Raw genomic sequence first — 20,649 nt, forward strand, 5'->3', positions numbered from 1 at the left:
TGTTGAGCTTATTAGAAAATGGCAGAGGCTTATTATGTCGGGTAGATTCAGTTATATATGGACCAGTTTGATTGCCTGCTTCCATCGCTGCAACACCTGTTTGTTTTGCCGTTTGCTTAGCAAACCGAAGGGCGACCAAAACAGCTGTGTGGGGATTCCTTACAACCATCACCTCCCTTCTTTGGTCAAAACAAAAACAGACCATTCCGCACCAGAATTGAAACTCAGGAGGAGGACATACTGACTGCTGCATTGTTGTCAGGGAAGCCAGCACTTCAACAAAGCATGTTTTCTGTGTGTGTGGTGATAAGGTAAGGTCATTTTATGATTTAAGTCAATAGATATCTTACAGATTGGTCCTTTATTAAACAGGCATTTTAACAGATGAACATAAACAAAATGAGCAAAGCTATTAAGACATCAAAATAGACTATAACAGAAAAAAAACCAATATAAACATATTTAATAACTTCAAAATACATCCAAATAAAATAAATGAATATAAAGTAAATCCCATTAAATTAAAATAAAGAATTCAGGTTTTAATCCATGTAAATCTCAAGTAATTAATTCAAGTCTTAGGGCACTTCCAACTTTTTAAAAGACTGATAAAGATTTTTAAATCATTTTTTAAAGTTTATAGAGCCCTTAAAGTCCCCAAAAGTAGCATCACAAAATCTTGTGTGCACAAGATTATTTTAATTGTTTTCCTTTTTTTTTTTTTTTTTTTTTTTTCCTTTTACTTTTTAGGACTTCAGGGGTTCCGTAAATGATACAACATTGGGAGTTACTTAAAAAATAGAAAACCTTTCAGCATAAATAATTAACATAGCCTATAATCAAAATAGTTTTAGGCCTACACAAAAATTCAATCCAGCAGCAAGTTTAGTGAATCCAACGAGACAGACGGTCAAAACCATCTACCCGCAACAAACGGTGACTTTACCCGTACAGTATGGGTAAAAAACAAACTAGTTATAGAGTATATAGTAAGTAAATTCGTTTCTGGAGGGATTAAGATGGTTTAAAATGAACACACGTCTAGTCTCTCTCTCTCATCAACAACTAGCCTGACCAGCTGCTAGCTTTAGCCTCAGGTAACGAGCAGGTAAGATATCTTCTCTTCTAATGTAACTTTTAAGAAAGTGAGTATTTGGAAAAAGTCGCAGTTTTCCTTATTATAGTGAGTTGTTTTGCTTTGTTTTTTTTTTGCAAATTGAAAATGTTTGAGAAACCAAAAATGTGTAAAAAAAATTCAACCATGTTTAGGTTTAGATTTAATCGACCATTCAGTGCGTTAAATGCACATTTAATTTGAGACACTTTACATGAAATGATGTCCTTGTCTCATTATTCATGCTCTGAGGGAGAATCGATTTATTGATTTATCGACAGAAAGGTGTGTAGGTGTCGATATGCCCTCCTTTCAGCTCGGACTCTTTGAAGATGCTGCAGCTCTGTACATTTCATACCTGCTCCACGCTTTACTTTAAAATCAACCTTATGAGGAAAATGTACTCACTGACGTTTTTTAGTCCTTTAAAATGATACAAAGAGAAGGTAATTATTTCAACTTGGCCTTTCGTAAAAGTTGCATGGTTAAAAATGAACACTTAAACATAACAGGGGCCTTTGAGGTTTTACATTCAGCAGTGTTAAAGAACAGCACTTTGTTGTTGTGCTGCCCACTCACCTACATAATGCTCACATAAGGCTCCCCGTTTACCTTTTAACCTGTCAGTACTTACTCTTCTTTCTTAAGCGCTCACATTCTGTAGGCAGATAAGAGAAGGAGGTGCTCCTGCAGCAAATAGTTTATGTCCTTGAACTTCTGGATCAATAATATATTATTCAACAATAATAATAATAAAAAAAAGTCAATCAAACACTCTAGAGAAAAGTCATATGTCACAGTATGTCTTGTTTTGTAAAAATTAAGAAGAAAAAAAACCCCACCAAACACCACAAGTTCTGTCTTCAACCTGTAGCTGTACGAGTGAGAAACGGATGAGCAGCAGAAAAAAAGGTCTTCTGAGCAACTTTGCTAAGTGGGATTACACCAAACATGCTTTTTTTCCTCAAGTTAAATTGGTTCTGGCTTTAAAAAAATAAATAAATCTAAAAGGAGGGGATGTAATTTAAACGTTTTGTAATCCCATATTGATTTGAGTAAATTACACAATCCATTCTTTGAATCTGTCAGTTTGAGACAGGAGAAAGCAATCCTTACAGGAAACCACATCTTGCTCCACTAGACTAGATGTGCTGGTGTGAAGGTGTCCTCTTTTAAATATTTGACAGTGGTCGGTTAAATGAGTAGACCCAAGTTTGATAGGTACAATTATGTCTCAAATATCTATGAGAAGTAAAACTGAAATTTTGATTTTGTTTCTATGTAAATTTAGGTTAGCCGATAATTATTTACGAGCTGATTTGTGAGGCTTCAAGATATATTTCACTGAATATCAGAAGAAAAAAAAAAAAACGTTTTTGCTGGAGTAATGACAGCAGATTTTGTTCTCCAGGTCTTACAGAGTAATCACAGCAGTGGCCTGAATAGAGAGGAGGAATGAGAATGAGTCAAGCCTCCAGGAACTTCATCAACATTAATATGGGGATGTGAGGACTGCATACTTGACTAGATCCTCCTTATCCCTCTAAACAATCACTGTCAGCCTTGTGGTCATAACATATTTCAAAGGGTCGGGTCAGTATTATGGGGACAGGTGACTTACCATAAACTAATGTTTAGTTTTTTACCTCTTCAGACCCTTTACATAATTCATTATTCATTTTGAGTGTTTAGAAATAGGAGAACATCTCTCTGTAGTTAAAGACATAGTCAACCTGTCCCACAAGCATTTAACTATTTCATGTTAAGGAGTAACCAATGAAAAATATAAAGGGGATTCTTAAAAGATTACCTGGAAAAAAAAAAAAAAGCTTCTGTGCTCCAAATACGTCAATATGTGACATATAGTATATGATTCAAGTAGCCTGGTTTTACCATCTTTGACCTTGGCTAGGGTCGCTGTATCTGCATGTGTGTGTTGACTGTTAACACACAAATCACCCAGGTGCTCCATTCACAGCAGAGAGAAAGAAAGAAAGACAGACACCACAGGAACCACTGTACTCTCTCACCTGTGCCACATCCCTCTCCCCTTGCTTCCTCCTGAGCGCTTGCTTTCGCAGAAAACAGTGCAGAGCAGTTTTTGTGCTCCACATATAACCACAGCCTTTGCATTATGCACACGCTGCACAGCGAGAAGCTTTTGTGAATGCACACACACACACACACACACACGCAAAAATGCACACACATGCACACTCAAAGTTACGGTATGGCAACATACAGAGGCATGCTAGTAAGGTTACCACATCCTCCACCATACAGAGAAAAGCTGCACCACACAGGAGAGATGCAGTGTCCGCTTTCAGTCATACTGAGCACAGATGAGTGTGTGCGCACACTGATGTGGTTTGTTTGAAATTCTGCTACTTTTCTTTTCTTTTTTTCGCCTTCCTTCTTGCCAGTCATTTTGTTCAACCTATTTGACCTTAAGTGAAATGTATCCGTTTTACTTTCACTTTTCAGGGCTGAAAGTCAGTGACTGATTTAGTGTGTAAGAGATGAATAAGACTTAACTGAACAAGACTGAACCTGGCGCATCACTTCTATACACTGTTGTGTCAATGTGCTGTGGCCGTCTGCTTTTCGATTTCACATTGAATGTCTCCCCCTGTTGTTGGAAGAAAGCACTGCAGAATACGCAGCTCAAAGTTGAAGTGCTGTCACAGTGCTGTACACATTTCATACGGTCCAGAAAGATACAAAGATCGTATTTTACGAGGATTACTTTGTTTTCGCTGCTTTAAGTCACATGAAGGCAGTGACTATCTATAGTTTCTATACCACTGATTCTGTCCTTTCCACTGACTTAAAACATGCTTCGAAAGTGGGGACATCTTCAGTAAGGGTTCATTACACAATCTACGTGTTTGTATTTCCATTTGAACATGGATAAAAAGAAAGAACGAAATGAAATGTGAATTTTAAATAACTTTATTTAAGTCCATGGTAGTAAACTTGGTCTTCGTGTATTTTATAGTAGAAGTATAAAGTCGACTTTCACACTGCATGTAAACAGCCTAGAAAGTGTTGTATACACTAGGCAGTCTGGAGAAAAAATAAAACAAAATGTCAAACAACAAACCAATAAAATAAAAAGGGGTGCAATGAGTTTTGCTTGATAATCACTCATCCCTCATCTTCTCTTTAACAGGCAGGAGTCTGTGTGTCCAAGGACGCCCGTGTCCATGAGTGTCCTGTCTTCAGCACCGGGACATGATGTGGACCATGAGGAACAGCTGAGTGGTGTAAAGTTACTGTGAACAGGAATGTATTGAGTACAAGGGCCCACTGTTCTCTGTACTACAGCTTGTCTAGATGCCCTCTCTGTTAGAATGTATCATTGCTTTTGATTACGTTTTTTTCTTGCCATTTAGCTTTGCCATGAAGCTAATACGATCAATATAAAGTAGCTGTTCAGGCTTCAGAAGACGTTTAAAACAGAGAGACTTTTCAGAGGAGGTATATGCAGTGCTACTTGTAAAATGTAGTGAGCTAAGCTCGTAGTTACTCTATGGAAAATGAAGCTTCAGCACACCAAAGCTGTAGAAATGTAGCAAGCTAAGATACAGTCGCTGTATCGAACCCATTTTTGGTCACAGTGATGTTTTATTGTTTAGTTGGACTGCTGTCGGTTTAACCTGTCTGCTTTGATGTACCGTAGTTTTTTATTTTCTGTTGCTATCTCTTAATCTTAATCTTTTAATGTGAAGTCTGCTCTTGAAAGACGCTGTTCAGGTAAACTTTGATTACTGATTTGCTTCGGTTACTTGGCCAGGTACTGAAAATCGACCTCATTCCCCCGTGATAGAAGTAGTCAAACAACTGTTTTGATATAACTAAATCAATTTGGTTTGACATGCTAGTCATTTAAAATACTGAAATGTTTCTACAACAGCCCTTCTTGCAGATGATTAACTGCATAGAGGTCTGTTCAGTTAGTTTTTGACCTCATAGTCATATGAGAGCACACCGCCAGCTACAACTTTGTCGTTGGGAGAATGTGGCTCGCCTGGACGCTACAGCACTACTTGATCAATAAAACAGAAAAGCTACTAAAAAGCAAGTTGATTCAGAAAACAGCAACGCTAAAATGTAGTTAAAGTTCTTGTGTCGCTTTTTTGTAGTGATGTTACTGCCCAACGCTGGGTATATGCCTACATTCTTTTGGCAACATCCTTTTTACTGTAAGATGTTTTTTTTATCTAGTTTAATACCTGCGTTTGAGCTGGCATTATTCTCTCCTAAATTTGTCACCTTTCACAGACTGTGTGCCGCATTTATCAGCATCATCAGACATCATGACTCCTTACTTCTTCCTTCTGCAAGCTGAAGCAGCAGACTTGTCCTCTGCTGACACTTGATACACAATTAGCACTTCCATTCTCTCAGTAATACACTATTTCTTAAAAGCCCAAGGTAAAAAGTGCACAAGTTCAGTGGAAAAAATTAAAAGCACTAAGCCATTCAAATACTCTGAGCCACTTATGATAAAAGGATTTGGTAGAATTTTTCCTCGGTGACCTGTGGATGTTTGATGGCTGAAAACCAAAACTAAAACTGTCAGGAAGTGCAATCAGACATCATATTTCATAGAAGCCTAAATGTCTGCAAACATAATGATATAATCAGGATGTATTGAATATTAAAATGTCTTAGAGACACCTTAGAATCTCTGTGAAGAGGCATTTAAGTACAAGATTCTGATAAATGACAGCATGCTAACAGGCTCACAATGACAATGCTAACATGCTGACACTAAGCTGGTCTAATGTCCAACAGGTAATTCTCTATGATTTCAAATGCAGGCCTTTTCTGATGAGTCCATTCTTGATGTTAAATAAATCCAGAGCTGCAGGAGGTAGTTAAGGTCAGCTTTTAAATTCTAAAGGTTTTATGTTGTGAAGGCAGTATCAGCATTTTAAATCCAGTTCTCTGTTTCCATCACTTGTCCAGGATTTGATGGGTCACGTCTGGTCTGACTGGACTGGGTAAGAGGTCAGAGGTCAAAGGTCATGCTACTGTGAAAGTCTCCGCTTGAGGTAAGAGACATTCCTTGTGTGGATCTGGTTTTGTGTGGTGTAGGGCAGAGTTCAGGTTTAGTTAACAGAGTGTGGACTGTAGAAAGAAAAATATTAGGCTAATGCTAAACTTGAGACTGCTTTACTCTGAATTACTGCTTTAAGTATTAATTAAGTTCAAGCACTTAAATGTATTATGTGTTCATTTATAAGTACCTTTAGTTAAATCCTGCTCTTTCTTTCTCTTTTCTTCTACTAACACAATGTTTCTCTTAGTTTTTCAAACATGCTCAACACTCATGTTCATTTCCCCAAAACTTCAGGAGTGAGCTGCATGTGTAAACACAAACAGACACATTTCTACTCCAGTAAAAGTGTGAAGTTGGGGTAAGGTGATGTGTGAACACAGCAGGAAACGCTCACAAAAACTCCCCCAAGCAAGCGAGCAGTGCTGATGACACTTAGACATTATAAACATTTCATGCGATTGGTTTATGAATGGTCGTAATGAATCTGCTTCATACTCTCTTCTGCTCTTAAGTATGTTCTTTTCCACCACATGTCATGGATCTTAAGGCAAAACACTGTCAATATAGTGTCAGACGCTGTGGCTTCGTCTTACATCTTTGATTTCTGCAGCATATTTTTGACCTTTTTTACATTATAGCGTCTCAGGAAGATTTTAGGGGCGTGCTGTCCTGAAATTTGATAGAACCTTTTCAGAGTTTGTGTGTTTAAACAGTTTCTCCCTCTGTGCATATCTCTGCTGTCTGTACCTGAAGGCCAGACTGAGAGCCGGGCACAGCGGGAGGGGAGGGGTTTCTGGTGTTTGACTGACAGACCAGTCATGAGCGCACAGAGAGAGGGTGAAGGGTGAAGGTCAGAGGTCGAGCTCAAATGGAGGGGGGTGCGGGGGCAGAGTTGGGGTAACAGAGGGAGGGAGTGGACCTACTAACGAGGTGGGGTTGTCATTGGGGCTGCATGCAAGGAATAGAGATTTAAAAAAAACACATTTAACATTATATAAAAGTAAGTAAACAGTCACTAGGTTCAGAGAAGAGGAAGTCAAATGTATACATATATATCATAAACACCTGTAGACATTCACCAATAAAAAGTAGAAAGACAGGTTTGAAAACTTAAATCTTTACCTTGTTAGTTGTAGTTTCACAAAAAACTATTAAGATAATTTAATGAAGACTCACATTCCATCCACTGAAAGGCTACCGTTGGTTACGTGGGGACAGTTGAGTCATTTCCATGGCAAGTGGAACCATAAACATGAACTCTGTCATGATTGTCAGCGGAGGCTGTCAGTTAAATATGGTGAACTGTTCTGGAAAAAGTTAGTAGGTAGATTTTCATAGAGATTTGTCATTGTAAGTCAAACTTCTTGAAGTCCACCCAAGCTGTATTTTAGGTACACAAGACAGTGTTTCTAATAAAAAGTTAAGCCATAGCCAAAGTTATCACACTTCATACAGTGCAGGTCTGTAACAAATTATTTTGTTGTTGACATATTTGAGTTAAAACTCAAATGTTTGTACATTGGTATTTCTGGCTACAAATGACGAATGTACTGCTAGTACAAACATCCTTTTTCATTTCAGCAGTTCAGAGCAGAGGAGTAAAAAAGTAATCTAGGCCCAGTACTGCTCACATAGTGCACAAACCTGGCAGCAGAATCTTTGTTGAGGAAAATCTGGACAGCTGTTTGCACAGTTCAGTATGTTTAAAAGTTTGAGTGTTTCCAGAGTAAATAGGCCTAGCACTTGTACATTTTTAATTTTTTTCTGCTTATCTCCAAAATCATCCAAGGTCGAGAATAGACCTGACAAAAAAGTCACACTCCCTCTCTTTTTACCTATAACTTATTGGACTGTGTCCTCTATCATGCAAGGTGATGGGAATCTCAACAGATTTTCACTAGACTAAGAATTAAAAAAAATTAAACTTGGTGATAACACATAACAATCTTTATTCATCACAGACGAACTACTATCTGCAAATTACTCCTGCGAACAAGTAACAAGAATAAGCTCTAACAAATGCCAACAATTTAAGGCAGTTAGGAACATGCTTTATATTACATACTTTGTCCACCAGAGAGCGCTGATGAGTTTGTTTTCAAATTCAAAAAGTTATTTCACTTGTTGTAATGTGCTTGTAATCTTAGGAAATCGTAGGAAATGAGGGATATCTCAATGTCTCAATGTGAAGAAGTAAAAGTTTGAAACAAAAATTGTTAAATATAATACCTACATACCCTTGTCATAATTCTTTTAATCACAAAATGTAAGCTATCCTCATCAAAAACGTGTTTGAGTTACTGCATAAAAATGAAAAAACAAAGGCAAAGTGTAAATTTGATGTATTATTTTACTCACATATCTAAAGCGGGACCACCTATCACAGCTTTAACTGGTTTTAGCTGGATGCCTCTACTGCATATGCTATATTATGAATATACTGTATTATTGCTTAAAACTGTATCTTAAAAGAAACACCTCAGAGTTAATTGTTTCAGTGAGAAAAAGTTAACACCCCCCAACATTTATTTTTTTTAAATAATAATATATATTTTTAATTCTCTACCTTCATCTTGCTAACCCCAGGATATTTATTACATTAGTGAAAACTTGAAAACAAAGTACAGCTTACGAGTTAAACTTTGGGATTTACTCACCATCCAAACTTGTCAGTTGCAGTGCTGAATATTTACAACTAGATGTCACTCTATATCTACATTTAATCAACATCTACCTCCAAGTTCATCCCCATCTCTCTCTCTCTCACACACACACACACACACACACACACACACACACACACACACACACACACACTAGTTTAAATACTCTTACAAAATATACAGCTTCTTTCAGCCAATCAGAACATTCACTGGACTTGAAGTTTATACAACTCTTCTCTCTCATCGCTGAGCTTGCACGCCCCCTGCACACCGACAGGGGGCGCTGCCTTTTTGGAAATCCTGCATCTGTCCGTCTCAGCATGATTCCGGTCTTCTACTACACACAGAGCATAGGATTATGTAATGTTTACTATTATGGCATTATATATGTTGCACGGTAGAGTAAACGTCCTTCCTCTGTGCAGAGGTTAAAGGCCACAACACAGATTTCATATATCAAATATATCACACGTGCAGGATGGCCGACTCACGCACGTGCCATCATCCCAAACATGTACATCGTTTAGTCAGTACACACCGGTTCGTTTCCACCACTGCCTGCAAGTTACAAATTTGGGGTTAGTCGAGTTTACGCCAGGCCACGCCCCCTCGGTCCAGCTGGTGGCAACACTCCTGATGACATCACCGTAGCGCCCATCCATTGGCCCCGAGACGTCGTACACCTGCCCAATCGCCTGCCGGTGAAGTGACGTCAGTGGAGACCGGTCCCGTTCACTTTCAGTGGAGTGGGCGGGGCAGAGAGATTGCCGACGTCAGATCCAGCGGGATGCTGTGCGCTGATTGGCTGACAGCGGTGAAAGTGAACGTCTGTTGCTGAGAGAAAAGGGAGAGGGAGAGCTGTTTGCAACGGGCAATGATGCGTCTTCTGCACCATATAAGCAATTTCCCAGCTCCAAGCCAAACTTTTCACACGTACATTCATGCTTATCTGTGTGCTCTGTCCATGTTTTCACCATGTTGCCCAATTAATAACTTAAACTACTATCAAATGCTTTTCCAGAGTTGAAAAGCTGAGCAATAGAAAAACCCGCATTGTTGTTTTTTTTTTTTTTTGATACTGCTGCACCAACTACTTATCTGGACGAACAGAGGGGTTGATGCATTATCTCCGTCTGCTCGGGGACGGCACTTGTGCTGTCAATTATGGTAAACATACTCCTTTTCAGAAGGGGAGGGAACATTTGTGTCTTTCTGTTGGATCTCAGTTATTTGCTCCCGCCTTTTGACCCGCCCTCATGCTGTTCCTATGGTTCCCAAAGCTCTTATTGGATACTGTAAAGTTTGGGACAGGACACCGGTCTGGGTAAGCATCCCGACTGCCATTGGCTGGGATCCCCCGTCCGTCAACTGGACTTTGACAGCCCGCCACGCCCTCTGTTCTCTGGCACCGTCGCTGATTGGCTACTGTACCTGTCAGCGACCTCTGATTGGTCGGCTCGCCCAGCTGTTAGTGGTTCATTCACCATTTTGTGACTGTAGTGGAAAAGAAGACCGATAGTTTTTTTGTACCTCTGTTTGAGTTTCTGTGGGGGAAAGACATGTTTTGCGGAGGAAAAGTAAAGTGTGTGTCTGAAACGTGCGGTCTTCAAAGCCGACAGCCAAGGGATGTTACCGAGACTTACGCGAGCTTCATTATCAGCAAAATAGGACCATAAATCTTTCTCTGACGGGGGGGAAAAAAAAAGCTCTGTTTGGGTGAGTTGAAACTTAAGTTGGCAAAACCGAAGCGCAACTGACATTCATTTTTTTATTCAAGGAGCAACGAGTGAACACGAGTGAGAAGTGACTGCTCACGGTCGGTCGTTTGTTCCGATACCGTCCGAAGAAAACGGAGTGACACCGCTTGAGAGCAGAGGAAGAGACGAGAGAAAAAGGGGAGGGGTGCGAGTGTAACAGCCTAAAAACTTTTCTCAAATGTTTTACCGCAGTCCCACGGACGACCGTCAAACATTTCCACTGAACTCGGGTGATAATTGAATAGTCTGGTAAAAGGTTGAGCACTTTTTTTCCTTGACCCCAAGTGTCGAGTTTCGCTTGGAAGCAGCGCTACCGTAGTAAAAAAAAAAAAAAAAAAACAATCGTCATATTTGCAGCATTGCAGTCCGAATGTTTATTAAAAGCAAAGCAAGCTGATTTCGTGTTTACAAAATGCACCCGGGTGAGTGAATAGAAAACAACCAGAGTGCGTGTAATAAATCGTGTTTCCTTGTGGTCTTGGCTGACGGTGTCATTATGTGGGTACTAGTGAAGTCTGCGACCGTGGCGTACTACGAATACTACAACAACCACCACTACTACTGACATTACTGAGCTGCTTACTAGAGCGAAACACCAACACGGAAAGATTTCTACCTTTTTTACAAGTTTCAAAAACATAAACAAGGTGTCTCCTTACGGACTCCTTCAGGAGGGAAGGAACCTTCTATCTGTGTGTACAATAGGCGTAGTAGTGGATATATGCATGCCCAACATCGTTGTATGAAGAACAAATGGGCCCGTCTGGCTTGGATCATAAAACATAACTCGAAACCGGTTGTTTGTGTTTATTACCGGGCACCTTACAGCAGAGCAGACCGGCTGACTGCCTCCAGTCATAATACTCCTTTGACATTGTGTAGCGCCTCTCGTAGTACTCGCGGAGATCAGCGCAAAGGAGTCGGGCATGCATTCGGTGTTTTCTCGGCTTTTCCCTCGCTGCACACTCCACTTTTCTGCGCTGCAATCATTGTCGATGCGCCGCTGACATCTCTGACTGTGCAGTTTTTTTTTTTAACAGTTTTTCCTCTCAATTCTCTCTGGGTATAATTTTAGCCACAGAATGTAATGCTTTTAACATTTAATCTTAAAGTGTCCCAAGCTGGCCTGCAGATATGCGCTGTGGCATGCATTCCTCATATCCTCATTATTGGCAGTGTTTACGCAGGAGACAAGTCCCTGATGGTGAAGGCATCTTTCCACGGCTTGTAGATCACTGATGTGGCATTGCCACTTTTGCCATTTGGTCCTAAACAGGAACAGTCACCTGTGTTCCATGCTACAGTCTCCTGATCAATACTGGCCAGGATGCACAAATTCAAGCCTTAGTGTTTCTCTTTTTTTATCGATATAATCTCTTAAATCAGATATGCCTGCGAGTAAACAGCTACCATTATTCATACTACGTCACAATGGATGCTCTTTTTAAACAAGTGCAGTTACTTACTTGCATTCTCACGTACACACTTTTCACAGCTCGCCCTCTTGCTTCACCTGAAATACCCCAATCAAATTTTTGTCTAACTTGTTGCCTGTGCCATCACATCACACCAAATCTTGAGCACGTAAACATACATTGTGTGTGTGTATCAGAGCATTTTCTTTTCTGCTGTTTCATGTGTGAGTGTGTTTTCTGGTGACCCAGTTAAGGGCAACGCTGCCCTTCCATGCCAGAGTGTACGAGGGCCGGTAGGCTTCACTATTCCAGCTTTACTACTGTGTTCCACTGTCGTACCATCGCATGTTCTTTCCCCTACATCCCCGTTCCCCTCACTGCAGCCCTGCGCCCATACAGACACCAATAAAATGCTTTTAGGAGAAGGATGAGCTGCAGTGTGCCTGGTAACTACGTATACACTCACATTGCCATTTAGTGCAATTGCAGCGTTGAATAAAGTAGACACAACCTAAAAAAAGGCAGATATTGCCTTACTTATGTGCTATAAGCAGCATAAATACCCACACTTCTTACACGCACGTCACACACACACTCTGTGCCATGTTGCGTTGGGGCATAGGCTAAATTCCCTACGAATACACAAATAAACGGGCATCAAGGTGGACGTTTAACAGGGTTGTATAATGTAGTTGTAAATACTGTAGAACTTATTCATTTTGTAGTGTTGACATTGAGATGATGTTGCCTATGACTGACTGGATGCGTGTGTGTGTGTGTGTGTGTGTGTGTGTGTGTGTGTGTGTGTGTGTGTGTGTGTGTGTGTGTGTGTGTGTGTGTGTGTGTGTGTGTGTGTGTGTGTGTGTGTGTGTGTGTGTGTGTGTGTGTGTGTGTGTGTGTGTGTGTGTGTGTGTGTGTGTGTGTGTGTGTGTGTGTGTGTGTGTGTGTGTGTGTGTTAGACGCATAAATGTACGGTTTTTCAGCTATAAAACCACCAGTAAGGTGCTCTTTGGATGACAAATTATATTTTATTATCTGATAGTTTAAGCAGAACTTTGTGATTTTACTGAAAACCAAAAGTTAGAATGGTCAGTGTGAGCTCTCTGCATGCATGTGTACGTCTGTGTGTGTGTATGGGTGTTTATACCTACCATGAACGTTTGAGTGTGAAACGTTATAAAGGTCTAAAGGAGATTTTAACAGCGTATGCATGACTGCACTGTAAATTCCTAGGAGAGCGTTTAGTATGTGTGTAAAGTTTGATGTTGCTATGCTGTGTGTGTGAGGGGGGGTATACACTGCGTGCTCCTCGATGTGGATTGGGTGAAACAGCATCTTTTTGTTGTTTGAGGAGATGTGCTGTCCAAAGCAATGGAAACGATAGCCATCTATTTTACTAACAATTTGGTATTTAGAGTGGCTTCATAGAAGACAAGAAAATATCTCGTTCTTAACTTGCTCCAATGTTGGAAGGTTTAGCACCTTGTGTAACCAAATAACGATGGAGGTCATTTTGGCTTCGTCTTGATTCAGCCCAACGAACAATATGCATCTTTAAGCCATTTTCCTGCATTTCTTTTGGTTCGATTGATCCAATAAAACAACAACCAAAAGAAGGAATCTTAATTCAGACTAGCGCTTGGCATCTTGGATCACTCCTACCAAACAATAAGGCTGCATTTATTTTCAATTAAGGGAATGTTTGCCACGCATACAAAAGTGTGTGTAATGCTTTGACCTTTAAGGGGAGGAGAGGTAGTAAAATAGTTGCTTTCCTGAGAGGACACAGCTAAATTAAGATTAATAACTCATATTCCTCCACTTTTATCTTTAATTAAGTATAAAGCATTTCAGGTAATTATGGCATCATTGTTTTTTTTCTGCCTGTAGTTTGAATACAGATCTCTCAATAATATGTTGTTATTTTTTCAAGGATGTACTCAACAATTTTCACTCATCTTTGATTATCAACAGTTTTTTCTATCTGTTTTCAAACTTGCATCAAATACTCCAAACTAAAAATATCTAATGATGAAATACTTTTTTTATCTACATGTTGTGCATGCAGACTTTTCGTGCAGTCCGACACCTTCATAACTCTACACTCAAACATGCCTTCCATTGCATTATGTGCATGAGTGTAGATCATTTTGTGAGGCCATGAGCATGACCAAAAACATTTGTCTTTGCTAAAAGCAGATCTTCCTGAGTCATTCAGTGAACTGGCTATACAGCCAAGTGTTCCTGACTCCTTCCTGTCTTTTCCAGTTCACTACAATGACTCTATCGGACCACAACTCCCGGTCCGGGCCTAAACCGGAATGGGTATTTGGCCTGAAACTAGTAGGAGGAACATTCCTCAGGACTCTTTTTTTTTTTCTGCACATAGAGGTTAAAAGTTACAGTTATTTAGAAGTGCTTAATGATAATTAATCTAATGTGCACTTGATGATATTTATACATGTATTTATTGTTTTGCCAATGGTGGGTAATATACAGTTTAATCTTCTTATTGGTATTGAGGATAATGTGTTTCAAAATGCAGTTTCTTCTAAGCAATAATATGAAAACTACATAATAAAAAAGTCAATTTTTCACAAACTTAAGATGAAGTAGGACTTATCTTCTTAAGCTCCATTTTTTTTGACTGTTTTGTATAAAGTATTAGATAACAACGATCCTTCCATCTGCACGGAACATTGCTGTAACAGTAGTTAACTCCAGATGTTAGCAACTAATTTGGTGCAATTGTATTGAAATACAAAACGTCATTATCATTTTCATTTTCATCTCAAAAAGAAGATAATTGACCATAGATATAGACAATGTTTATATTCTCCTTAAATTCATTACAATAAAAATGCAATAAGTAAATTTAGATTTAGTTGTTACCCTGTATCAAAACAAAATCTCACTCTTATCGTACGAGGTCGAAATGGAGACTTGATGATGACTGTGTGATTAACTGAGGTTGTTTATCTGTCACACAAGCCATCGCCAGCAAGAGATGTTTTTCTGTACTGCAGGAATTAAAAAACAAATAGTTAACAACAAGGTCACCTTATGTGTGTGTGATGCACTTTTCCCATGTCTACGATAGGAAGTTTTAGCACGGTGTAAATGTGACCGTGTGTGCAAGTCTGTATTTGTAGGAGTGAAGGTGTGTGAATGTGTTGGTGAGAAGCTGGGCTTAGTCAAAGGGTGCACGCTTACACAAGTGTGGGTGTGTGTGTGTGTGTGTGTGTGTGAATTCATGTGTGAGAGAGAAACAGAGAGAGAGAGAGAGAGAGAGAGAGACTGTAATCTTGCATCAGTGTGTGTGCCCGATCCGGCCGGCCTTTTAATTTCTCTCATTTTTGGCTTATCTTGCCATGACAGATCATTCCAATGATATTGTCTTTTAGTAGAACTGTGTGTTGTCTGCAGTGTGGGTCAGTGAGACAATGACACAAGAGGAAAAACTGGGAAAGACTGAGACATCGAGAGAGAGTGAGAGAGGGCCAGCGAGTGATAGAATGACTCTGGAAATTCCCAGTGACTACACAAGAACAGCTTACTGGAGTAGAGTCAGACACATACTCCAACCTCTCACTTTCTCTCTCTCTCTTTCTTTCTGTCTCTCACCCATGTTGTAGGGTGACCTCACCAAGGCAGCCTCCTGATGGCAGTTAAAATAAATGTGTGTCTGTGTTGTTGTTGCTCCTTTCTCACATTAAAACGTCTCAAGTCTATAATGCATAGCGTGAGAGGAAGGGAGTACAGTGGATGCATCGAGCCTGTCGTATGAATCTCAAGTGTGTTCATGTGTGAGTGTTACTGTGTTAGAGTAGAATACGTCGTTTTATCCCTGCATGCATTTGAGATGAAAAAATATGTAGGCCTCACTATTGAGCAGATACTGAAGTACTTTAGTACTGTACACAAGTGACCTTGGACATTTACCTTTCTTCATTATTCTTTTTTTGATGATTTTATTGCATTTTTTTGGCTTATTAAGTTATTTCTAAAGGCTACCATATTCACTTTCAATGCAGACAGATCTACTACTTCATATCTATACATTTTTGTTTGATTATTTTATATTAAATTAAGTGACTACAAAGAGGCTTTGACAAGAATTTATATAACCTTAAGAAAATCAATCGTGACCTTAATTTTGATTAATCAATTTTATTTTGTTTTAATTCTGCTCTTTTGTTTGAAATAATGGCAAAAAAGAGGAAATGCAGACGCGTGCTTGCATGCACACTCGTAGATCAGTCAGACAGGGGGTGAGTGAAAGCATACGTCAGATTTTTAGCTAATGTTGTAGTAAGTGCAGTGTAGCACAATTCCAGGTATGACGTCATTTTTCTTGTCAACAATATTGGATGGTAATTAATGCTGATAATAAAAGACCACATGTATTCTTCCTTTCCAGGGTGCAACACAGAGGACAGAAGCATAGGGGAGAAGACAAAGAAGAGAAAGACAAAAAGGAGTGCCTTATAAGTGAAAAAGGAGATTCTTTTGCAAAACCTGCAGCACTTTGTAAACAGTGAAGAAAGGATGAGACCATTGAAGAAAAACAGAGGCCGTTCTCCCCTGATTACTAGAGGAAGAGGTGGGAGAAGAAGAGGAGGGTCCCAACCCCTTCAAGAGAAAGACCCCAAAAGAGTCAAGGGGGAGACAATCGTCAAACCTACACAGCTTACACCCATCACTCCCTCCACACGCAAGCAAACCCCAGCCACAGCCTCAAACTCTGATGAAAAACCACTCACAAACAGCAATACTCTTCTGAAGGAGGAGCCGGCAGAGCTGCTGAAACCTGTGGAGCCAGATGCAAAGGACATGAAGAAGGAAGAAGAAAAGACAGAAACGGAGAAAATAGAAAGGACAAATGGAAATAGTACTATGTCCACTGATACTTTAGCACTTCCTGCCTCTGCCTCTGCCTCTGCCCCTGCGCCGATCTCCACAACCACACCCCCTCTGGCCGCAAATCACAGCCCAAGCTCAGTCTCAGTCTCTAGTAGGAAAACAGCCACATTCAAGGCCCGTGTGCCCAAGAAAAAATACACATATGAGCACTTTGCTAACAACACAAGTTCACTCACTACCATTCCTACCTCCAGCCCTGCACTCATACGCAACAGTTACTGCAATATTAACAGCAAAATCAGTGATAGAATGATTACGCCCCATAATAATGTAAAGAGTAGTAACAATATTAATAACAGCATTAATAAAAGCACTAATGTAGGGATCAGTAGTCGTAATAACAGTACATTCGGTATTAACAACCTGACTAACAATAGTAACAGTAACGTTGGGAGCCATAGTACTTTTATCAATAGCAGTAATAGTAGAAGTAATAATAGCTCAGGTAATCAACCATTAGTGCTAACTGTGGACAGTAAAGCTACAGGAGCAAACCATTTTGTTTCCACAGAAGATAGGGCCCTCAGGAAAGCAGATTCCCAGGAAAAAGATTCCCTGGCTAGGGAAAATGATTCAGAGGCGGCCCCTACCTCAGTGCGCTGCTCGTCTACGGATACAGCTAGTGAACACTCAGCTGACCTGGACGCAATGGAAGCAACAGGACCAAGCCTTCATCAGAAAAACTCCCACATTCCAGCTCTTCTCCTTAACTCGCACACTAAAGAGGCCAGTCTCTCAGAGGGTCTAGCTGAAGCTCTGGCGAAAGGCATGAAGAACCAGAGAGTTCTGGCTCGTCAGATAAAGACGACCATGACTTCAGGAAACAGAGGGGTTAAAGAGGCTGACTCATGCACTTTATCATATGTGTTCAGACCAGGAGTGGTGCGTAGGGTGAGTGGAGGGTCTGTTGAAGTGCAGCTCCAAGGAGCGGAGACCTTTGTTAAATACCCTTTCGATGGTGGAGCCGCGATGACATCATCACCACAGGACAAGAGCACTGTAGAGTTCATTTTGGATGCCCCCCCACCTGGCATGGCACCTGTTGCCATCGGGACCCGAGTGTGTGTGCCCTTTGGCGGGGAGGAGAGGGGTCCTCTGCTGTACAGAGAGGGGGTTGTCACCCAGGTGGACCCCCACCCTGGTGTCACATTTCCTTACCAGGTGCTCCTGAGTGAGGACACAGATATTCAGGACAATGGAGGGGTAGGGTCTGAGAAAGAGAAAAGGAAAGCTAATGCTCAGGCTGTGTGGGTGTCCCGACAAAGTCTGAGGCTTGTCATTCGTCCATGGGAGGTTCCACATATAGATGGTGGGAGGGAGAAGGAGAGAGAGCGGGACAGGGAAAGGGAAGAGAGGGAGCGGAGGGAGGAACTGGAGGTGGAGAGGGAAGTGTGCCAGTTGAGTATTGGGATGGGGGTGCTAGGAGGGGGAACTAGGTTGGGCAATAGTTTTTCACATGAAACGGTAGCAGGAGGGCTTCCCTATAGAAATGTAAATCCCCCACCTCATTCGGGTATCGCTGGTTCAGTCCAAGGCTGTGGAGATCAATACTCTGACAGAGAGGGGCAGAAACAGCCAAACACCCCAGAAGAAGACGTTGAGGTGTCTCGTTTTAACATGGGCCTCATTGTCGGAAACAAGCCAAATTCTGCAACCTCTCAGCAGCGAAACATGGTCTCCAAGTCCAGCTGCTACTCCCCCTCCTCTCCGCAGCTCTCTGTGGTACGGGGTATGGGTCCCCTACACATCTCCACCCTAGCTAGTCCTCAACCACCACCATCACCTGCCCTAATGGGGTCTGAGTTAAACAACAACACTCCAAACCTACCTCCATCAAAGACCACTCCAACACAAACCCCTACTCTTTCTTCTGGCGGGGGGTCCTCCTCTACGCCCTCCCGTTCCAGGACACCTCTCTCATTGGCTCAGCAGAAATACAAGAAAGGTGATGTGGTGTGCACACCTAATGGTATCCGTAAGAAGTTCAATGGTAAGCAGTGGAGGAGGCTGTGCTCCAGGGAGGGCTGTATGAAGGAGTCGCAGCGTCGAGGATACTGCTCCAGACACTTGTCAATGAGGACCAAAGAGATGGACGCAGCCGGGGGAGAAAGGGGAGGAGGGGGCAGCAGCTCAGGGACAGTCACACCTTCGGACCTGCGAGGCAGAACAAGCAGTGAGTTTGAGTGGGACGACACGTCGAGAGAGAGCAGCGAGGCCAGTAGCAGAGGAGACTCCAGACCCCGTTTGGTTCTCCCCACCCTCCTCCCCCATGAACTTTCGTCACGCTTTGACTTCGATGAGTGCGAGGCCGCAACCATGCTCGTGTCACTAGGGAGCTCCCGATCTGGCACCCCCTCCTTTTCGCCCATCTCTAACCAGTCACCCTTCTCCCCTGCCCCCTCTCCCTCACCCTCCCCGCTTTTTGGCTTCAGACCGGCCAACTTCTCCCCGATTACAGCCTCCCCTGTTCTGAATCACCGGAGGCACAGGCAGCCCAGTGGGACAGGGGGAGGCGGAGCAGGGGGCAGTAAGACTACAACCCTTGCTGGAGGTGGAGAAAGGGAGAGACACACTTCAGGCATCCAGCCTTCCTTCCACAGCAACCTGACGTTTACAGTTCCCATGAGCCCCAGCAAACGAAAGTCTGATGCACCTCCTCCACCTCCTCTCCCCTCACACCACCATGATTACACGCCCCGGACAGAGCTGGAGCAGGGGGAGCTCAATAACTCTTTCAGGGTGTTGTCCCCCCAGACACCAGCTTCACATCCTCACACACCCACCTTTTCCCGACCCAGAGGAGTGACCACCCCCTCCTCTAGTAGGCCACCGTCCTCCCCTGCTGTTTCCCCCCCTCCTCTACTAATGTCTCCAACTCCTCCTTCTCCTATCAACCCTGATGGAGGACCTCGTCGAGTGGTCCCTGTAACCCAACAGACCTTGCGGGACTCCCCTGTTATTGTGAGAAATCCTGAAGTCCCACTGGCAAAATTTTCAGAGTGCCCATTGGGAGATGGAGGGGGAAATGAGGAGGGGACAGAAAACACCACATCTAAAGACATTGGCCTAACAGCCCTCACCCCTCAGCAAATTTCTGGCCTCCAGGTTCCGGTCCCCATCAACGCTGCTGCAGCCGCAGTTCCCAACGGCACTGTCCTCTTACGGAGTCCATCCCAAACTCTGGTGCTTGTGTCACCTTCCTCCCTGCCCACCACTGACACCCCTGTGGCCCCCCTGCAGGCCCTGTCAGTAACAGTCAGCACAACAGTCACGGCTCCTGCTCCCAGTAGCACGGACAGTTCTGGGGAACAAGAAGAGAACAGGGGGACAGGGTTTGGGGGTGAGGTCCAGCAGCCAGTTCCCTGTCACCCCTCTCCTACTGCTCTGCTGCCCCTGATTCTCCCAACTGAAAACCTTCATCCTGTCCCGAGAAAAGACATCATTATGGGACGTCCTGGCACAGGTGAGAATTTGCTGCTTATTTGTGGGTGTAATTTGTAAGTGAGTCCAGTGAGTTTGAGGGTATTTAGGGAAAGTATGGAGACTAAAAAAACATTAATCACAATTTGAGGAATGGTCTGTAGTCAGAGAAGTGGAGTTATGTGAGATATACATATGAAATGGTGCATTCTGTTAACCTTAAGAAAAATGAAATGGTATGATAAATAGTTCAGTTTTTTGGGGGGGAGTGTGGGTCAAAAAGAAGGAC

The 20,649-nt window shown here is 42.0% G+C and overlaps 1 protein-coding gene across 1 annotated transcript in view; it reads left to right on the forward strand.

Moving 5' to 3' along the window:
* Positions 1–10,358: 10,358 nt before the first annotated feature.
* The window catches only part of cicb (capicua transcriptional repressor b), a 36,934-nt gene continuing 26,643 nt past the window's right edge, over positions 10,359–20,649 (forward strand). Inside the window, 2 exon segments of the mRNA XM_065957972.1 lie at positions 10,359–10,561; positions 16,438–20,403. Coding sequence (XP_065814044.1) covers positions 16,566–20,403 — 3,838 coding nt within the window. The 5' untranslated portion in view covers positions 10,359–10,561; positions 16,438–16,565.

This window comes from Labrus bergylta, chromosome 8, assembly GCF_963930695.1.
Source record: "Labrus bergylta chromosome 8, fLabBer1.1, whole genome shotgun sequence".
Taxonomy (NCBI): Eukaryota; Metazoa; Chordata; class Actinopteri; order Labriformes; family Labridae; genus Labrus; species Labrus bergylta.